This window comes from Cryptomeria japonica, chromosome 4 (genome assembly GCF_030272615.1).
Source record: "Cryptomeria japonica chromosome 4, Sugi_1.0, whole genome shotgun sequence".
Classification (NCBI taxonomy): Eukaryota; Viridiplantae; Streptophyta; class Pinopsida; order Cupressales; family Cupressaceae; genus Cryptomeria; species Cryptomeria japonica.
Genome location: NC_081408.1, coordinates 539,502,030 through 539,524,071, shown reverse-complemented (window position 1 = coordinate 539,524,071; position 22,042 = coordinate 539,502,030). Strand labels below are relative to the sequence as shown.

Sequence of the window (22,042 nt, the reverse complement as noted above, 5' to 3'; positions counted from 1 at the left end):
ACCTCTTATGCTCATGCTGATTAGGGTCTGGATCAAGCACAACTTGGTCCTCATTGTATTGTTTAATTGTAATGCTTTCTTCAGAAATTTGTGTCATGAATTTAACACTCACGGTCCAGTGCTTGCCTTGGTCCTTTCCTGAAAATTGTATCAAGCGTTTCATCATTTGCAACTTATTACTATCCTTTCCAAATTTTCCTCCTGGAGGAGGAACATGTTCATGGTTTTCTCTGCTGTTTCATTCTCAGAAATCTTGGAGAACTTAATTTTGCTCTCTTGATCTTGTTGTCCCTTTCCATGTCATGTTTTTTGACATCTTTTTTTTGTTCTCAACATTCTCAGAGCGCCCCGTTTTCACGTGTTGCAAATCCTGAAGTTTATCAACATCTCCACCTTGATCTGGTCCTTCAAGAGTTGAAGTTCTGCTCTCTACATAGTATAGCTGTAGGGACTGCTGTAGGACTTCTTTATCTTCCAGTCTATAAATTGTGCCATCAATCTGATCATTTCCCTAGTCTCCAATTTCATCAGTGGGTGATGAGGCTCATGCTTATTTCATTGCTGCATATACACAGTCTTCTGAACAAACATATTATTTAATATATTTTTTAACTTCTGAAAATGCCGACTCAGGCTATTTGTGTGTGATTGCAATGACGGGCTTGCAAACTTCAACTTCTGAACAAACATATGCTTATTATATATTTTAATGTGTAAACTTTTTAACAAGATTCTGAAAGTGCCGACTCAAGCCATTAGAGCTTGACTGCAATTGTGGACTTGTAAACTTCAACTTCTGTTTATGATTTTTAATATACATTAAAATGCTTCCAATTCAATGATTCATTGATGTGGGTGTGGTTCAAACACAATGCCTTAATTTGTACTGTAATTCTTTGCTCTACATACAGTAGGGCCATTCAATTCTGTATTTTATGGACTTTAAAAAAATTGTTTTTTTTTTTACTTTGATTACAGAAGAAAATTGATTCCCTGCAAGTTGGTTTCTGTGACAGGTATATGAAGAGGAAACATCTAGTTGATGTAACAGAAATATTTAACCTACTGAATGGGGAAAAGAAATATCGCATGATTAAGCTTGCCTACTATCTCATCCTGTTCTTTATTGCTATTTACAGGTTTGTTTATATCTGGTATCTTTCAATTTGAAATACTGGCAAATGGTTTCTTAAATTCATGTAATGTGGTTCCATTTTTGCAAAATCAATACTGGTCACCCTACAAATCGCTGTGATATTTTAGTCATGGAATTGAAATCCTAGAATGTCGTAGATAGAGATGTGGCTTGTGTAAATTCTTTCCAGAGCTGGTATGCCATTATGGCTTGGAAATTTCTATGGGATATGTTTGAGAAGATTTTAGCTATCACAGATCTTTGACAGGTGCCCCTTTGTCAAATAGAATCAACATCCCTTAAAGCCAAACTTCTACTAAATATATACACTAAATTATACTAATCAGAATTTTCAAAAATAAAAAAAAACAAGCCTATTAAAATATTACAAAATCAGCTTGGAAAATTAGAAAAAAAAGAGAGAATTGGATAAAAACTTACCTTGATGATTACCTGCATGGCCTTAGCCAATGTATCATAAAAAATGGTCTTCATGTTCCTCAACACTTCTCTGCCTTCTTAAGGTAAGGACTCCCCAAACACCTTTGGCTCACAAACATGTGCTTGATGCTGGGCAATGTGGCTGGTATACTTTTCAAGGTGAGGAAATTATTGGTAAAGTGTATGACTATTGACTGTCACATTCCTTGCCATTAGTGTACTCTCTTATAAAATTTAGGACCAATGTGTGGTTATAAATGTACTTTGTGATATTTCTTGCATCATCCACCGCGTTCTTCACATAGGTTAGTTGCCCGGTGTCATCAAGGAGCAGATCAAGGTAGAGGGTAGAACAAGGGCTTTAGAACTATGTAGGGTGCCTCAGCTCTAGAAGTCTACGGATTGCCACATGCCCAAATGCATTGTTGGTGACTATTTGAATGACATCTTCCACTCACCTCCATCATCACCTCATCTAACAAGCTGCATAAGGTCTCCACATTTTCTATTTTACTAGAGAGATCAATTGAGTTCAAAATGGCTAATTTTCTTCTTGATGCAATTACAAAATTAATTAGTGTCTTGTTCCTACCTTCTGTCCACCCATCAGTTGAAATGTTGCAAGCTTTTTTTCCAAATCTCTCTTTGTTCTTCAACCAGCTAATTTGTTGTTTTTATCATTTTTTGCAATAATGGGCCACTTAACTTCTAATGAATTGAGCTCTTGAACCCCTTCCATGCCATAGTCAATGCAATGACCAAGTGTTCCCAATACAGACTTGAAGCAATATTAAATGGAATGTTGTTGTAGTACCAAAAATTAGTGCATGCAAACTTTGCTTCATTCTGCAAAACAAAGGTTTTGTATTAAAGGTGTTACGAGGAAAAAAGAAATTGGAACCATGGCTGTCTATATTGCCTCATTTTTGTATCAATGGCCTAATGGAAGAAGAGCCCCCTCTATCTGACATTGACCTTTTAGAATAAAAAGTTATGAATGGGGCTTCCATTGCCTCTATTGTCATATTTTCCTTTGCTTTCCTCTAGTCAAATGCTGCAGGGAGAGATTTTACCTCCTTAATCTTTAGAGTAGCTTTTGTACATGCACAACATCTTGGCAAGGGATCCATACAAGATGACTTTTTAGGTAATTTATGCTTATATCCTAAATGCAATAGTTGTAGGTAACCATTGCTTGCTTTATATCTGTTGGCTGATGTTTCCAACAAGTAATTCTCCTACTTGCAAGTGCCATTATCTTTTCAAGAAATCAGAAATTCAAATTTTCCTTAGCAAAAAGAAAAAACCACAAAAAAAAATTTAATATAAAAAAAGTTAAATAAAAAATTTCACTACAATTTATGACATTTTTAAAAAAAATTTTGAAATTCTAAAGCTTGGTGAGAGTGAAAATAAAATAAAAAGCTTCACTAGTAAGATATAACTTGTCAAGTGTAACAATAAGTATCACCTCAATCATAGTTGAAAAACTCACATAGTACTTGTAAAACTCGTGAGACGAATGCCTGAGTGAGTTACGTAAAAACTCGTTGGCGATTTTTTGAAAAAACTAGTGATGTTTTTTAATAAAAACATGTCGAAAACTCATTAAAAACTTAATATTTTCATGATAAACTCGTCTAAATAAGTAGAATTTTATCTTTTTTTGCATAATTGTTAGAGTATTTGGCGACTCTACAACAACCCTAGGATCTTAGAAGACCAAAACAACTCCCACAAGAGAGAATTGCAGGAAAGATTGCTTCAATAATGCAAGATTGATGAATATAGATAAAGGACATACGAATGCTCATAATAGACCTTGCATATAAAGGCAAGGTGAAATGAAGGATTAGACAAGATGTTGACAAGTTTCATAATCCTATGCAATTGATAGCCTGTCATCCACATAAGGTGGATAAGTGATAATGTGATAATTCCATTAAAGGTGGGAATTTTACTTATAGTGGGAATGTTCCTAAAGTGGTTACTAAGTAAACTTAAGTAAAATGTGCAATTAGGACTTAGTTGAAGACTTTACTAGGTACAACACCTTAATTACATAAACAATATTGATACAAAGTTTATATTATTTTAAAAATATTTTTATAAACAAAAAATGCGAAACACCTAATTTTGCCCGTAAACTATAAATTTCTGAAAATGGTGCGTACCATGTAGGTTTGTGTGATTTCAAGGGCTTTAATTTGGGATCGGTGGTTGGGGTTTTGCCCCTTGACCCTGCCCTATATTGTGACAAGGAATACGCAAGGGGTGTTGCCCTTGGACCCTAACTTCATTGGGGCCATTGCTTGCAAACCCCCATGAGCGGCATTGCCCTTCGACTCCACTTGGGGTGTTCATGAGAGGCATTGCCCCTCAACCCCATATGGGTCTCCACTCTGAAAGCGCCACTACTTATTTTGATCTCTTGTCACATGAAAAGCTTGATTACAATGAGGGGGTGACGAGGAATTTGGATATAACTCTTGAGTGTGCTGACTTAGATGTTATTAACACACAACTTGCCAAAAATCTCTTTACATAAGGCAACTTCTACATATGATATGGCTGGTTGAAATGGTATTGTAACTCCTTTAGAAGTCGAACTCATTTTTTGGTTTATGATATGTATTAAATTCTATTTTTGATATATATATGATGGAAATTAGTAAAATATGTTTTACAAATTTAGTAATTTTTTTTAAAGAACATATATTTTTTAAAATTTTTTTGTATTTTAAAATGTTTGATAAATTTGCCGAGTTATTGTTTGAGTTTTCTCCCGAGGTTTTGCTGAGTCTTGAGTTTTCAATTTTTTTTTGTTTGCCAAGTCATTGCCAAGTCCAAGTTTTACAACTATGACCTCAATCAACTGTTTATATAAAAATAAATTTAAAGCCGAGCAGGTAGCACATACCTAATTCTTGAAAAGGTTTAGTGTGAAATTTGAAAACCTTAAGGAAGCTAATATGTTGAAATATGCAGCAGCACAGCCTGAAATATCACGTGATTTCGTGATACAACAGTGAAAAACAGCATTATCTCACTATTTTGTGACACAAACCTGTTGAACAGATGTCACACGAGCCTTAAACACTTAAAAATAGTAAACAGACCTCACACAAGCTGTAAGAAAGCCATTAAACAAAAGAAGACTCGGCAAAGGAAAAAAACATCACAAAACTTCCTTTTTAAGCTGTGGTTGAGTTTTTCCTCAAATCACAAGTTTTGCCAGTTTTTCCTGAGGTTGGTGATTTCTACTGAATTTTTTTTGGTCATTACTTGGTGGTAGGTGTTGGTGTTGGAAATAAGCCACACCCGGACCGATGATGGACTGGTCCAAGAGGGGCCAGTAGCTCAGTGGTAGAGCACTCCAGCAGTGTATGGAAGGTCCTAGGTTCGAGTCCTAGCTGGTCCATGTCATCAACATGATATCAGAGCCAGGTCCAGGCTAGGAGCCCCAAGCACATGAGAGGTGTGGCTTAAATGGGGGTGTTGGTGGTGGAAATAAGCCACACCCGTACCGACGATGGACTGGTCCAAGAGGGGCCAGTAGCTCAGTGGTAGAACACTCCAGCAGCGTATGGAAGGTCCTAGGTTCGAGTCCTAGCTGGTCCATGTCTCAACATGGTATCAGAGCCAGGTCCAGGCCAGGAGCCCCAAGCACACGAGAGGTGTGGCTTAAGGGGGGGTGTTGGTGTTGGAAATAAGCCACACCCGGACTGACAATGGACTGGTCCAAGAGGGGCCAGTAGCTCAGTGGTAGAGCACTCCAGCAGCGTATGGAAGGTCCTAGGTTCGAGTCCTAGCTGGTCTATGTCTCAACATGAGATAGAGACAACAAAGAGTGCTGAGTGGAAAGTGTATGAAGGCATATCATATATCTGCAGACTTGTGGAGAATGAAAAGAATATTGTCAAAGGCAGATTTCCGAGTGTATGGCAGCAGATATATAAATTTATATATATACAGATTTGAAGATAGTTATAGCAGATTTAAAGGGGGAATTTATAGTGGATGTAAGAAAGAGTCTAAAGAGTCTATAGCAGATTTGTGAAGGAAAATTGAGACAGCTGTAAGTGATAATAATATATCAGACAAGTTGTAAAGAAAATTATCACAGAGATAAAAGATCTGTATATGAAGAGGCAGATCTTGTGAGAAGAATTCATATGGGATGGCTGCTGAGAACACCATTGGGTTGGTATACGTGAGCTGCAGGTGCTTCAAGCGAAGCACTGGGCGCGCAGGGTCAAGCGGAAGGCTCAAGCTCGACTGCAGGCTGAGCTGCTGTGGAGGCCGAGGCATGTTGAACACACAAAGCCTCCAGATGAGTTGCCATATACGAATCTCATCAAGATTGCAGTTGATGTTGTTCTGATATTACAAGCGAGCATTTTGCTCAGGTAGGCTTTAGAAACTTGGAAGCAACATGCTTATCATGGCAGCGCTATAAACCTCTAGCAGCATGCTCATGCCTCATGTAAAATGGGAGCTTCAGAATAGAGTATCAACATCCATCAAAGCATCATGTGAACTGTTTGAGAGAGTGCCTCAAAGAAGATGTCATCTCAAGAATGGATTACAATAATCGCAGGATATGCATTTAATAGAACATGGTCTCTACTTGCGCAAATAACAGGAGAACTGTTATGGTGTATGGACAACCATCTAATCATAAGGGAGTGAGGGATTTTGTCAAATTTGCAGTTGCAGACCCGTCGCTATTATGTGAACGTGTTTTCTCAGCAATTGAAGATGTTGGAACTCTTTTTCATTGGGAAGTGTGTGTATGGTTTAAGGCAGGCCAGTAGCTCAGTGGAAGAGCACTCCAGCAGCGTATGGAAGGTCCTAGGTTTGAGTCCTAGCTGGTCCATGTCTCAACAGTAGGTTATAGTACAACTTACTTTCCACATGATTCAGCGTGTGATTACGTGCGAGTTAGGCAAGTATTGTAGTTCTTTGCAACTATGGTTGCATCAATATTCATTCAATTACAAATGCATTTGCTGTATATAAAATGTATTCAGAGTATATGAATAAGGATATGAAATTATATCCATGCCAAAAATTTAAAAAAAAAGAAAGGGATAGAAACCATTGTAAACAAAAGGAACAAACATAGGATCCCACATATAACTGAAAGGAGAATTTTCCTTAATTGTTAGAAATCTTGGATACAAGATGGAAAAAATATAAGAGCATACATATTAATAATAAAAAGGAGTAAAGCAGCCAAATCCAAATATGAGGTGAAAAATAAGTAGTATGTGTGAAAATAGATGAGTCTTTCCTGCCTTTTTTGTTTATTTTTTCTTTTCATATTTATTGGGTTTTAAGCCTTTTCAGATTTCTTTTTCTGCTTTTTGTGTCCCCTAATCTTACTCGGACGGTGTTTTTATCCAGATAACTTAGGTTCCGTACACTCATATTACATATCCAGGCTGTAATTGAGCTGTATCTGATTTGTATATGTGTGATGTGTGGAACTTTACATATGGGTTTGGAGGGGGAAGCTGTACAATTTGTTAGGCATGATAACATGTATAAAGGAGAGCAGCACTATAGGAGCTATATAAATCTAGTATCAATTCGGTGCAAAGTTTTTCCTAATCCAAAAAAGTATTATCCAGTACAAGTGGAGCAATTTAGTTTGCAGTAGGGCTTGAGTTTTGTTATTTTTGTTGTACAGTGGTTTTTTAATGTTCTTGATTGAGTAGAATGCTTGCTATTATTATTATATGAGATCATTATCCATTAATATTTTATTAGTATTTATGTGATATGTGTTATCCATAATTGCAGTAGTGCTATATTGTTAAACATTCTTCTATTCTGCTACAATATTCTTTCTTTATAAATATTAATACATTAACTAATAGCCAATGCAATACCCAAACCGTGTAGAGAACCTAGGAAAAACGTTTTGGATAGTGGAAGAAGAATGTAAGAGAGAGTTTAGTTGAATGAATGATTTTACTAACGTCCACGAGACCGATCGGTCTATGGGACCAAGAGATCACAGCCTAAGATAATTTCATAAGCTTTTCCATGTCAGATCTCCTGCTATGAATCTTGACCAGAAAACTAGCAGTCTGATTGATCTCATCCTTGCCAAATAAATGATGCATGCTTTCACTTTTCAAGATGAACTCGTACTGAGCACGAATATCATCATAAGCCGTGCACTCACTAAGAAAGTGCCATTCAGTCTCAGTTGTGCCCATCTTGCAAAACAAGCAAATTCTCTTCCCATAGCTCTTTGGGCCTTTTCCACTTACCCATTTCACACATGAGATGTTGCGAACCTGTTCTCAGTTGAGCCACTAACAGCCTTGCCTTGCCTTTAATAGCCGCCCCTAAGTATGCTTTCTCCCCATGATCCCAAGTTGGATTAAACTATTTGATGTAGTATGTCTATTTTCGACCAATACAAACATGGCAATTTGAAACTTTCCTATGACCAACTTTTTAATTTCCTCATTGGTATTCGGACATTTGTGCAACTTGATGTTCCATTTGTTCAACCACTTTTTGTTTTGTTTCATCCAAGTTTTCTTCCTACGGTTAAGTCCTCCTTCCATGGTGATTTTGGGCGACCACTGATTATCCATGATTTCCACCTTCTTTAGATAACTTATTAACCTGGTCATCGCTGAAGCCTCCAACGGGGAAGTACCTGCTTCCAAGTTGGAAATGTATAACAACTAGTACTTTCTGATTAAAAGGATAAAGGAGTCAAATGTTTTGCAGAAGATATTCCTTCGGATATCTTTTGATATCCATAACTTAGTTGAGGAGCAGCAGTTGTTTAATGATGCCAGTGGTAAATGTCTTTGAAAGCAGCAAGAACAGATTGAAAAGCACACAAGCAATACTAGAGAGCAGGGGGGGGGGAGGAGGGGTGGAGGGAGGGGGTGAATCAATATTGCAGGAATTTAACTTTTTGAAATGAAATCACATAGAAAACACAACAAGAGTAACTACAAAGACAAGTACACCAGATATCTCGTGGAAAACCCTTTCGGGTAAAAAACCACGGCATTAAAAGACTTCCATTATCTTGAATGGGCACCAGCCCAGATTACAGAGCAATAACCAAAGAGTGATCCTCACAGCACCAACAGAGAATGACAGAGGTCCCAAACTCAATACGAAAGAGAGCACCAACTCCCTTCAAAAAACCAACATCGTATATATCCTGTTGTCAATCTATTAATCTTCAAAATGCATACCATTTCCAGCAACCAAAAAGAAATCTCAAACTTCACTTGATGTTGTTTATTTCAATCAGTAACTGTAACAGCCCACCCTTTCACACAAGACTTAGCTCTTATATCCCCAAATGAATCAAATCGTATACATGTTTTCAGTCAGTTATGTAAAATGCAAGCAAGGTCTCTCATTTGAACTCTCACAGCACACTTCCATATCAAGTCACCTATTCAAAATCACCTCATTCACCGTGCAGAAACTACAATTCTATAAATCTAAACAAGGCACTTTATTCATCCTGCAGACTCACATATACCCAAAAAAAAAGGTTGCACTCTCTTGTGCTCCCTTCTACACATCAAAAATTAAGCTTCTAGACTTTTTCTGCACCAAAAAGACCACCCAGAAAAGTTCATAATTTGTGAGTAGTGAACCCGACATACTCCCCAGCCACCAAATCAAAAACGTATGTGAATTTTTGACACCATACATCACACATACTCCATACCCGATACTTCTGGTATATTAAAAAAAAACGTAACCATCAGTTCTGTATGCTGCATGCGATACTCATACTGCTGTTTTTGACCAAACAAAAAATCTGTTACACTCGAAAATCATTTACGGCAGCATCATTAAAAGTTCTTCGACTTAGATTGCTCCTACAATTCTCCACGAAAATCTCAGAATAAAGAGTCTTGCGTCCAGCCATGAAATATTAGAAAAACACTGAACCAAATACATGATTTTAAAAAAAAAATCGTTTTCCTCAATTTTTTTATTTTAAAAAGAGGCATGCATATGTTTATGAGAACCGACTACAGCACAAAAGATGCCCACGATGCCACCACACTAAGCCAAATGGATTTGAAAACACTTTTGTCAGCACCACTACCTTTCACAATCCGCATGAACAAGGAAAAATAAAGAGCATTGACTACCAAGATGTCCCTCTTCATAAAGAAGCGTTTCAAAAAGAGATTTTAATGCTACATAGCCAACTTCCAGAATTAGTCGATCCAAAATAAAAGGTGGATCCCATAGAATATTCAAACAATGACTTCGGCAATCTGATGATATGTCAAAAAGACTGATTTGGCACAAGATGTGGCAAATAATCTGACTAAGCTGCTGACAGATGACAAGTAAGCACATAAGCTGCTGATGCAGACACTCAAGCAGCTCAAGTAGACAGCAAAACAAGCACCTGAAGCAGCTCAAGCAACCCGGCACATAGGCTGCTCAACCAAAAAACACTCAACAAGCCTTTGACATCAATGACAAATATTCCAACACAGCTAACTCAAAAGAATAAAGAAATATGTATATTGTCAAAATATTATTTGCATAATCAACAATGTATGACCAAAGCTTGCGAAATAATGAGTTGAAATATAACTGAGGGGTATGCCCTTGTGCTCATAGAGACATTAAGAGGGAAAAACAACACAATATATTAAGTAACCTTCCACTAAATGTAAGAAAAATAATGTAGATATTCAGCCTAGCTGCCTCAGCCATGAGGAAATTAAGTAAACTCATATATGTAAACCATTCTGAGGGCTGAATGGTTGCTTTTTTATAGAATCCTTTTGATTTTATTTTTGTTAGAGATTACCAAGGGGATACCAGTGACAAGTGAAGAAGTTCACTTCCAATTGAGGGAGTTAGATGCAGGTTTTTGGGATGATGATGACATCAAAACTGTTGTGGAGAGAGTTAGGAAGTGGGTGCTAGTTCTCAATTTATGAAAAATTCCTGCAGTAAAGGACTATCGTTACGCGTTACTTTTATAATTGGGTATTGAGACATTAGAAGATGAAGTTTTGTTAAGGTAAGATAGTTGGGGGTTTGGTGATTACTAGGGGATTGTGTCAGTAAATTTGTGCAAGTTGTTTTGGGATGCATTTTTTTTATTTTCTTGCTTGAGCTTGTAACTAGGGTTTGTAGGTGTTCAAGGAGCATTTTCTATTTCCTTCTTTGCCTCATGGTTTCATGTTGATGTGTTCATGGCAGTGATTGTCACTTGTGTGAAGGCATTGTGGTGCGAATGATGGCCTTAGAGTCTTCTTTTTGAGCATGATATATGAAACAATAGATTTTCATAGACCCCTACTATTTCAGGTATATATAGTTATATATTTAGGTCTGACTGCAGCAACTCATTCATTGCAAAAACTTAGGTGGATTAATCTTTTCTCTAGATTTTTCCTTTTGATATTCCAAATTAGCTTTGGAAATCATGGAAAGATATATTTTGTCAGGGTTTAGTTCTTACTTAGTGATCCATAATATAATGCTATTGGTTCACCAACTATCAATTTCAATGTAAACACTTTTCTACACTTTTAGCAATTTGACTTGATGGTATTTAATCATGCCTGCAGCAATATTGATATGCTTATGCAATAGAAAAACAACTGAAAACAATGAATAGAGCACATTTCAAGAAGCAATAATATGACACTATTTATCCTTGGAGAAAAGTAAGGGTAAAAACCTCTAGCAAGAGAATGGTTGTAGCATCTCATTCATTGTCTAATGTAATTGCATGAAGGTAATTCCATAATAATGGTCTATTTGGTTTTGTATAGTAACAAATGAAACTACCTTGTTGCCACCCTCTTGTCATTTCCATCCATATACACATATACAAATGGGTATAAACACAATGCAACTAACCTTTTTTTTTGGTTGCAACACTTAGATACTAAGGGTTACAATCTCGCACGGACTCACCTAGACTTGGTGAGTCGTGAGTCTAGTCAAGTGTGGCGAGTCCCAAGAGTTCAAACTTGGACTCAGTCGAGTTTGGGATAGTCCTGTTGAGTTTGACGGATTGGCTAGACTCAATTTTTTTTTTAAAGTCTCAAAATTCCAATGCTTTTTTGGTTAATGGCATGCCCCAGAATATACATGAAATATGACATTTAACTCCGCATATTTGTCTTCAAGTCAGTATCATTCTCTTTGCCCTTTGTCTTTTTCCTTTCTTATACTTAAATGTTATGTTTCATGTATATATTGGCAGGATGTTTGAGAGTGGTTTTAGATCTCTAGGAGTTATAATGCAAATATTAGGTTTTAGAAGATCTTATAAATTTTCAAACTTAGTCAAATTTTAGTAATCAGCAAGCTCCTATCAACATTCTCTTGCTCTGTCTATCTCACTCACTTTATCTGCCTTGAACTCTAGACCTATTTCTCTCACTATAACGTTTTCTCCATTCACTCTCTCTACCTCTCTCTATCTTAGTCTCTCCTCTTTCACCCAAGATCTAGACCATCTCTCTACCTCTCTGTTTCACTCACCCTTAGACCCTCGCAAGGGGTGCTACCCTCAACCTCATTTTGTTGTTGCCCTCAAACCCCCATCAAACTATAAGTATAAGCAAGTAATAGGTCAATGAGAAAGCATGATCATAAAAATGTACATAATACATATCCTTTGTTGCAAATCTCTGCATATTTATAGTTAAAAAAATATTATGGCTGCTACATCATCTAGGACCTACCGTAGACACCTTCGTAGGAAAGATGTAGGCTCTTATGAGCCATAGACTTATAGTTTTTGTTTTGATATTTGTTTGGAAGTTTTGATGTCATGGATTCATATTCCACGAGTGTTGTATACATTTGACAATATTTATATATCTAAGTGTGCTATTTCCTTCAGCTACAATTTGCTCTTATACTTATGTGATCAATGTATACTTGTGGATGTGATAAAATTAGCTTCTATTTTATGATGTTATTGTGTCTTTAAGGTTTATCTAATAAAGGGTGCATGAAACAGTTATAAATCCTTAAAAATCTCTAAATTTCTTGGGTTTTTCACTTTGTCGAGTCTTCATTGAGTTTTTTTTGTTGAGTCTTGAGTTGAGTCATACTTGTCGAGTTTGAGTCGAGTCTGAGTCTCATAACTTTGGGATATACTACTAATCATAGTGAATTTGTGTACACTCAACATTTATGTACGTATAATTAGAATGGGGGCACACCACTATCAAAGAGAAACAATAACTAAAAAAAGGTGTGATGGAACCTCATTTATAACACCTTAGATAAGCGAAGATAATCTAATAGGATGTCAATGTTATTATGCATGGCATCGTGAAAGGAAAAGCTCACATGACCATTTCCTCTCTAAGCTTCCTAAGAGCACCCTAAGAGGAAGTGGTAAATTTCATTGATGTACAACAATTTAACTAATAAATTCTAAGAGTCCATAAAAACAAACTTAATTTAATAATGTATTTAATTTTTAATAGTCTTTAAGCTCACTTTGTAATTAAATAAAATTGATGTAAAATGTGTCGACCAAAAATTTGATTTACAACGAAAATAATAAACTCATGAAGCTTATGGATAGTTATAACTAATTTCTAGTTTATTTCTTATTATTATTAGTATAATATCTTCGTAATATATATTTCTATTCTAGTTTAATGGTCAATATTGTAAATCTTGTACATATTAGATTCTTTCTAATTCTGATGATCGTTTCTTAATAGAAACATCATTCCTTTGTAATCTATAAATGAATGCTTTGTTCATTCATTAATTTAATCAATTTTTTACCAAATACTCTCGTATTATGGTATTTCAAGAATTTTGTTTTTCAGGCCTGCATTTGTAAAATCGTGGATCTGTTCAAAGGATTTTTTCCTCTACTCATGTCTATTTGGTAGCTCAGAAAAAACGCGTTTTTTCGCATCTGTATCTTTTGTGATTACCGTCAGTGATTTTTGTGACCTAGTTTGCAGGTGTGTTTTTGGCTCTGCTTGCGTTCGTATTTTTTTTTGCATCGCGCGACTTCGCATTCGTTTGTGGCTCTTGGATTTGGCGACATTCTTCTGTGCCTATTCATCATTCCTTCCCGTGCAACAATTTTCTTTTTTTGCCTATGTAAAATCGTGACGGAAATAATTTTCGCGTCAATGCGTTTTTTGGGCGACGACCATTTCTCATTTCGTGATTGTGCTATTTCCAGCCCGCGCGTCGACTTTTTCTTTTCTTGAGAAAAATCGCATCGGTTTTTTTTTGTGGCCTCTGCATTTTTGGCCCACGATTTCAGCCTTTCAGACTGTGTTTTTTGAGTTTCACGCTATTTTTCTTGCACAGGTTTTTTGACGACCTAGGGTTTCTACTGAACCTTTAGTATTTTTTTGTGGCTAGGGTTTTCTGGAAATTTTCTCAGAAAACTATTATTTGGGTTTTTTGAAAACTCATCTGGGTCTCAAAATTTTTAGGGTCATCAACAATCCATACATTGGGATCCGTGCCCTTTTTTTTTCTTCTTTTCTTTCTTTCTTTCTTTCTTTATGTTCAACCTCAAAATCTGTATCTATTTTTTGCCTCAATTTTATCCATGCTTCGCGTTTACACAATTTCACGCGTTGACATTCTCCTGCCTCAATATTCATGCCATTATTTGGTCAACTAGCTTTGACCTCAGATTTCAGTGATGGCATCTCTGACGAATATTTTGCTTGAGGGGGGTCAGAAATTCAATGGCAAAAACTACAATACCTGGAGAGAGTAGATGCTCACAATTTTTGAGTATCGCGTTATTGATCAGATAGTCCTTGGAAAGACCAAACACCCTTTTGCAACTGGTCCTGATCAGACTAAGTTTGATGAACAAAATCATGAAGCTGTCATGCTCATCAAGCTCTCAATGACCGACGATCAACTTCCTCAGATACCTTCCGGCAAAACAACTGCCGAGATATGGGAGCATCTTGAGACGCTGCATGAGACGTCTGATAAGAGCAGCGCCTTCTTTTTGAAAAATATGCTCTTCTCTATTGTCATGGATGAGAGAGAATCTCTTCAGGATCATCTCAATCAGATCAATGACATCCGTGACCGGTTAGAAGCCATTGACCGAACTATGGAGGAGGAGGACATGGTCGTCATAACCTTGAAGAGTTTGCCAAAGTCCTACGAGCATTTTGTCGAAACACTCAACATCACTTCAATCGGTGTTGATATGAATTTCCTTGATCTCTGCACTAAACTTCTGCAGCTTGATCGATGGAAGCAACAGTTCAGTAGCAGTACCAGCTCATCCTCTACAGAACAAGAAATCGCAGCCAAATCCTTTCAAAAGGATTAATGTTTCAATAAGCAAAAAGGTTATAGATGAAGATTGATTGCAAATTAAACAACCCTTTTCTTGCTTATACAATGATAGTGACACAAAGGCTACTTGTCTTTACTTTGTATGAGGAAACAATATTACAATGCACTTGAATGTTCCTTTTTTCACTTCTTGAAATATCTTGCAACATGGAGGTGACAACTCACTTGGTGATCTCATTCGGTATCAATGATCTCCGATATCGACATGGACTTGTTCTTATCATTTTGTATTTTGGACCATATTGTCTCTTTTGCACTAGTCATGTCCTTATAAAAATAACCCATGGGTGATTTTTCTCTATCAACCAATTTGAGCAGCATAACTAGAGACTTTGAAATTTGACATGTGCATCTATTCAAAAGGCTCATAGAAAACAAGAGTGAAATTGTGATACCATCCATGCAACTAGCAAAACTTTTCTCTACCCAATCCAATTTAACAAGTTTTGCAATGCAAAGAAATTAGTGGCAAATGAATTTCTTTCCGCTAGGGGGAGCCTCATTATGCACAACACCCTAGGGTGTTTATATATAAATTTTGTGATGGATCTCCCCTTTTATTGTAGATTTATTCAATTGAAGTTTTCTATTGTTGTCAAAAATCAAGGCAATATGCAACGCATGGGCTTCAAAATAATTATTTTCTATCCAAAATTCGCTTGCCACCACACAATTTGATTGTCAGTGATAAAGCACACTACAAATTGCTGTCCAATGTGTGTCACAACCTCATCAAATAGTTAAAAATAGCAAGTGGGCTGATTTCTCTCTATAGATGCCATTTGAAATGGTTAATTCCTTTATTGCTTATATTCCCACAAAAGCTGCTTTTTAGTTATTGAAATTGGGAATGGGTATGCAAAATTTCTCTTGCAATATTATGATTTGAAATAAAAAACAAATGCATGCAGCATAGCTGACAGAACTAATCAAAATAAAATTTTATAGCAGCTTTTAGGTTTGATAAAAAATAAAATAAGTAACCATAGAAACCTTTTACATCAAGTAAAAAATGGGAAAAAATTACCCATAAACCTAACCTTAACTCTACTAAAAAATAAGTTCAGGATTGTTAGGATAAGGTATAGGTTACCAAGAGCCATGCTTAGCAAGAAAATTACTTGCCATTAAAAAAACTAAAAAACTAACAGAAACTATAAACTAAAAAATAGTTTATGGTTAGGGTTAGGTCTAGCATAAAACTCTGCCTAAAAAGGAAAAACACTAACCCTCTCTAAATTTCAGATTCTATGCCTTGCTAGAAGTCTAGAACCTGTTTTAAGACTTTAGGTTGAAGATTCTTGATTAGTTAAAACAAAACCATGAAAACCCTGCCCCATTCATTATTTCACATTGAAGCTAGAAAATAAGTAAATGGCAAATGTATGCTGTTCAATGCTGAACACATGCTGCCCTAGTTTGTCAATCAAATATTCATTGTTATGCTGTTTGACGTTGCTGTGTAAAAGCTGATTTTTGTTCCTGGCACTTTGAAGTCAGAAAATAAACAAAAAATGAAAAACCGAGCATTTACTTTTTAGAAATTTGGGAAGAACCTGCATGCAATTCATTGGTCAACCTGGATTTGACATTATGTTTATGTAAACCCGGCCATGCTGTTCCAAATTGGCACATTTTTGGGTATGGGAAGTGATTAAATTAGTGTATTTGTGTTTTTTTGGTTATTATGGTTGTGAAGAATACAGTTCTTTTCTTCCCTCTTTTTATTTTTAGAGTTGTCTGTGGAAAGCTTGTTTACATGTGGTTGAGAAATAATTTTTAGTTATAAATTCTACTGGATATGTCCTTTAAATGATTAAGCATTCGTCTTTAAGCATATATTGCCATCAATTCCATGCCTACAAATGACAAATTTTCTTGTAATAGTTAATATTTTAATTTGTTTCTATTTGTTAGGTTCCTATCAAAAAATAATATTCCTGTTAGCTGCAACCTTTATTTTCAAGAATATTATTTTCTTTTTGCTCTATTGTAATTTTTAACATGCTTAATGAATGCATCTTTGGCCAGCCTTGTTGCATCAGCTGTAATTGCACTTATAGAGGGTGACGATGCCAGTTTGGATGGAGGGACATTTTGACACAACAGTTAATCCAAACTAACTCTTTGTAAGTGTTTGCTTGAACTGTACCAAAGATGATTTTGAAGTTCGATACATAAGATGTAGATTAGTTTGGTGTGTGTATAATTTGTAGCCTCATTTCTTATGTTTAGAGAGTGCATTTCTGTTATCTTTCTATTTATAGCGTCCATTATGTCCTAGTCTTTTTATGTTTTAAGCTATTTATACTCTTTCCCACTTCTAAATAATGCAACCTTTTGTTTACACGTGAAGTTTTATTCAGTTTAACAACCCATGGGTGAGAGACTGTATCTGTTCCCCCTTAAAATACATTTTTTCTTCATTACATTCATGGTCATTTTCTTCTTCATATGTTATGGGGTTTATACCTAAATATTCCTCCTTTTCTAGAGTAATCTGTATGATTCACCATCTTTTGTCTGTTTCAACTTTTATATAGTTCATTTATGTTTTGACTTGCTGTTTGGATGTTTGCAGCCACCCCATGTTACAATATTTTATATCTATTTGAAGGTTGGATTTGTTGTTTCATTGTAGTTTTTTTGGTTATTTAAGCCTTTTCGCAGTTTTCAAATTATAGTGGCTCTTTAAGTTTCTAGAATGGGGGTTGTGGAGATGTGGTTTTGGGTATGGCAATAAATTTGCTGAATTTTGGGGACAGCTAGGGGATGGTGGATTTATTGCTTATAAAATAATCTCAACAAACTAAAAGCATCTGAAATTTTTAAGAGTCAATACAATGTGTTGAATTTGCAGTCACAATCCTCTCCCTTTTAGCTTTTTAGGGTTTTTAAAAGTCAATACAATGTGCTGAATTTGCAATCACAATCCTCCACCTTTTAGCTTCTTAGGGATTTTTTAGGGAAAAGAATTCCCCCTAAAGAGCTATTCTTTTATAATGTTAATGCATCAAATGAAGCAGGCTTTCCAGTTCTCAAAAAGAAGATGCACCTTCAAGTTGATAGGACATTGGGGATGTTCCATGCAATACCTTTGGGGGATGTCCCTGTGGAAGGCCATTTAATTATAAATTTCTTTGAAATATCCAAGCAAAGTGTTGAAGTGTTGTGAATGCTGGCCAGTTTTTAAACCTTTTTCCTAGGTAGTTCCTCTTTGATGCGATTCCTTTCACAAGAAAAAGAATGAGGTACTTTTTATAAGTTATTGGTTCATTTGAAATCTAGATGGATATGGATCCGATTCAAAACTGGTCTCGATTTGCATTTTGAGTTGTCTAGGGTTCGCAATTTTTTTTGCAGGTTCGTTTGGGATGAACTTGGGTGAACCTATGATAAATTTTGATGCCCCTTTTTTGCTTCTTGTGATGAATCCAATTGGATTTTAATATTCTTTTTTATTTTCTTTTTAATTGTTTTTTGTATCTCAAGCCAAAGTTATGAAAAACACAACATTTATTCCCCTTCCCCCACTTTTTTTGATAGGGTTAATGTGACTTTGTGGGGCCACACCCATACTTTATTCCCCTTTCCTTGTTTTAATGGATGGAATGCCATTTTTGTTTTGAACAACTCTTTCAGAGGCAACTGTCATATTATTCTTGGTTGGATATAGGGATTAGAGTAAAGCTGTGGTGCTAACAAGATGGGATACAAATGCTAAAAAAGGAAAACAACCCATATATGATATGGAAAAGGAAGATGATGATGAAAACTTCTTCTCCAATAAATATCAACATGACCAAATAGTAGAAAAATCTAAACAATTATCAACAAAGAACAAAAGAAAATAAAACCAATAAAATAACTATTTGTCAGGAGAAGCCTCCTCAATGAAACAATTAGCCATATCAGCACAACAAAACAATCTACTTGAAAAACTAAAACAATTTTTTAAATACTAGAATAAACAATCAACTTAAAAACCTCAAGTTAGAAGAACATACACTTATGATCACTGCACATATCAACCATAAGAACATCAAACAAGTGATGGTTGATCTAGGAGGAGATGAAAATATGCTCTCAAAGAGAGTTTGGGAACAGCTATGGAACCAACATTAGGAAATACACCCTACAACATTAGCCTAGTTGATGGATCATCGATTAGCACAATAGGGACATGGAAAATGGTAGAGGTTAATGTATTAGGTGTAAAACAAGTTGTAGATTTTGAAATTGTTGCCATGAAATAACCATTGACACTTTTAATGCACTGTTAGGATTACAATGGTTTGTTAACTCAAATGGCATAGTAGATTCAATAAAAGAAGAAATATCCTATGCAAATGAGAATAGAATAATCCACATACTCTTAGGAGTAGAGATAGACAATCCATATATAGAAGAAATAGCCTGGAAAGAAAATGATGAAGACGATTCTAAGATCCTCTACTCTATAGTCAAGTTCATTAAACCAAAACCTTTAGAAGAACCTAACTCAGAGGGTGAGATAGAGGTTGAAAGTGACAATGAGAGCATAGATAGTGAAGATGTTTTAAATGCTTGGCTTAGGGAAAATCCAGACGTAAAATCCCAGAAAATTAGAGGGTTTAGAAGGATTTTTATGGTACACAAGTTATCAAAAAACCTACCACCATTTATTGCATCAGATGAAAATATACTGCAAACATCAGAATATATATCAAAAGTCATTTACACAGATTCCATCCAAAAAGCATGCCAAAGAAATCACATTTTGATGGGTATTTCACATATTAAACTACCAAAGTACTTAGGGATTGGAGACCTTAACACTTGCAGGATATGGAGTGAACTTTTGACAAAGAAGACCTATGGTTAGCTGCATTATAACACGCTAGTGTGCAATGCTGCAAGTTGGTGGAAGATCCAAATTTTAGTATGAACAAGATACTTGTGCGAAGGAAGGATTATGAATCAATTACAGAATAGATGGGTCAATTTCACCAGATGAACACTTAGGCATTTGCATAACAGTGTGAAAAGCCAACAAAGAATATGACACAAAACTATACATACACATGTTTTATGCACCCTTACACCTGTGGCATTGACCTGGTATATGAACCAGGAAAGAACAAAAACAAAGATTGGGAAGAACTTTAAGAGGACTTCCTACATACATTTTCCTTCTACAGCTCAAACAAAGATATCCAGATTCCATACCACACTACGCAAAATGACGGAAATCATATATAAACCTACAAAGGAAGACATAGTTGACATCTTTCAATATACTCTAGCACCACCAAAAATAGAAGGAATATGGAAATTTATAGTGGATGAATAAAGAAAACCAATTTTCTAGAAAAAGATGCTACATATCGCATCAGGAGGGTAATGAAGGAAAACCAAAGTTGGATGTAGAATTAAATCAAGGGGAACGAGAGATAAATTAAATAACAAATCAAAAGAAAAATATCATAAACAACCACTGAAATCAAGAGAGGAAAATATAACTACAGCAGGAGATCCAAAGTTAGCAAAGATTGGGATCTTTGGGAAGAGAAAGTGGCAAAGCAGGTAGCAGAAATTTTATCTGAGTATGAAGATCTCTTCCCCTTCACATTTACTGACCCAAAAGGTTTAAAAAAAGAGGTAGGAGTTATAGAGATTGAATTCAAAGGAGCGAAATCTTAGAAGAAAAGGCCTTATAGGCTGAATCCAAATATGAAAAAGAAAGTAAAAATAGAACTGGATAAGATGCTAGCTGTAGGAATCATTAAACCAATGGACAATGCAGAACAAATTAGCCCTATGTTTGTACAAAATAAGAGAATAGGAGAAATAAGGATCTATGGGACTTAAGGGAGTTAAACAAAGCATTTATACATGATCCTTTCCTCATTCCCTTCACAAAAGAGATCCTAGAATCAGTTGCAGGGATAGAAATTTACTTCTTTACAGATGGATTTTCCAGCTATCACCAAGGTCAAGATCAAATAGGAAGATTAGCCTAAGACAACTTTTTCTATAGAATGGGGATCATTCATGTATATGGTGATGCCTTTTGGGTTCAAGAATGCACTGACAGTTTTTAGCCGCTTAATGGTAAACGCTTTCAAAGATTTTATCCTTGATTTTCTAGAAGTATACTTGGATGATTAAACAATTTATGGGTTGGTGAAAGATCATGTACAAATCCTTCGCGAGATGTTGGATTGATGCAAGAGCTTACAAATTTCCTTAAATTTAAGGAAACGCATCTTTGTGGTGCCTTTTGACACACTATTAGGTCATATTATTTGCAAGGAAGGGTTAATGGTAGACCCCTTAAAAGTCGCACTTATCATGACATTACTGCCACCAAAGACAACACTCGAGGTAAAAGCTTTTTAGGATACACTGGATATCATTGTAAATTCATTAGAGGGTATGTGGCAATTGCAGGCCCTATAGATGAGCCACTAAAGAAGAAATCAAATGAAGCAATCCAATGGACATAACAGTGTCAACAATCTTTTGACACACTAAAACAAAAGATTGTGGAAGCACCAATTCTAGTCTTCCTGGACAGGATATCACCATTCCTTGTCAATGTTGATGCATCTGGAGTAGCTATGGGGTTAGTTCTAACTTCTTGCAACACCTAGAGGAAACAAAGACCACCTTATAACATTTGCAAGTAGAAAGATCTCTCAAGCGGAAAAAAACTATACAACTACAGAGAGAGAACCCTTAGCAATGGTGTATGCAATTCAAAAGTTTAGACATTATTTATTAACTACACCGTTCAATTTTATATCAATCATGAACCACTGGATTTGTTGAACAAATCGATAACCCAAGGAAAAATATGCAGATGGTTGCTATTGTTTCAAGAGTTTGATTTTAACATTATGGTCAAACTAGGGAAAAATAATCAAGTTCTTGACTACCTTTCCAGAATAGCAATCAGAGAAGAACTAGGAGACTAGAAAGATCCCCCTAGTGCAAATTTGTTTAGAATAATTGCGATACCAAAGGAACTCCATGATGTGGCAACCTTACTATCTATAGGGTAATTCCTTCTAGATCTGCACCATTGGACAAATAAATACTTTTGCGGAAGTCTCTACT

General features: G+C 35.8%; 1 protein-coding gene across 5 annotated transcripts in view; it reads left to right on the top strand.

Annotated features, from left to right (window-relative positions):
- The window catches only part of LOC131068023 (protein cornichon homolog 2), a 118,250-nt gene that overhangs the window by 76,808 nt on the left and 19,400 nt on the right, over positions 1-22,042 (top strand). For all 5 annotated transcript variants that reach the window (XM_058003229.2, XM_058003226.1, XM_058003227.1 and 2 more), the window contains exons 3-4: positions 1,017-1,139; positions 16,973-17,070. In XM_058003229.2, the coding sequence (XP_057859212.1) occupies positions 1,017-1,139; positions 16,973-17,042 (193 nt within the window). In that variant the 3' untranslated portion in view covers positions 17,043-17,070. The remainder of the gene's footprint in view (positions 1-1,016; positions 1,140-16,972; positions 17,071-22,042) is intronic.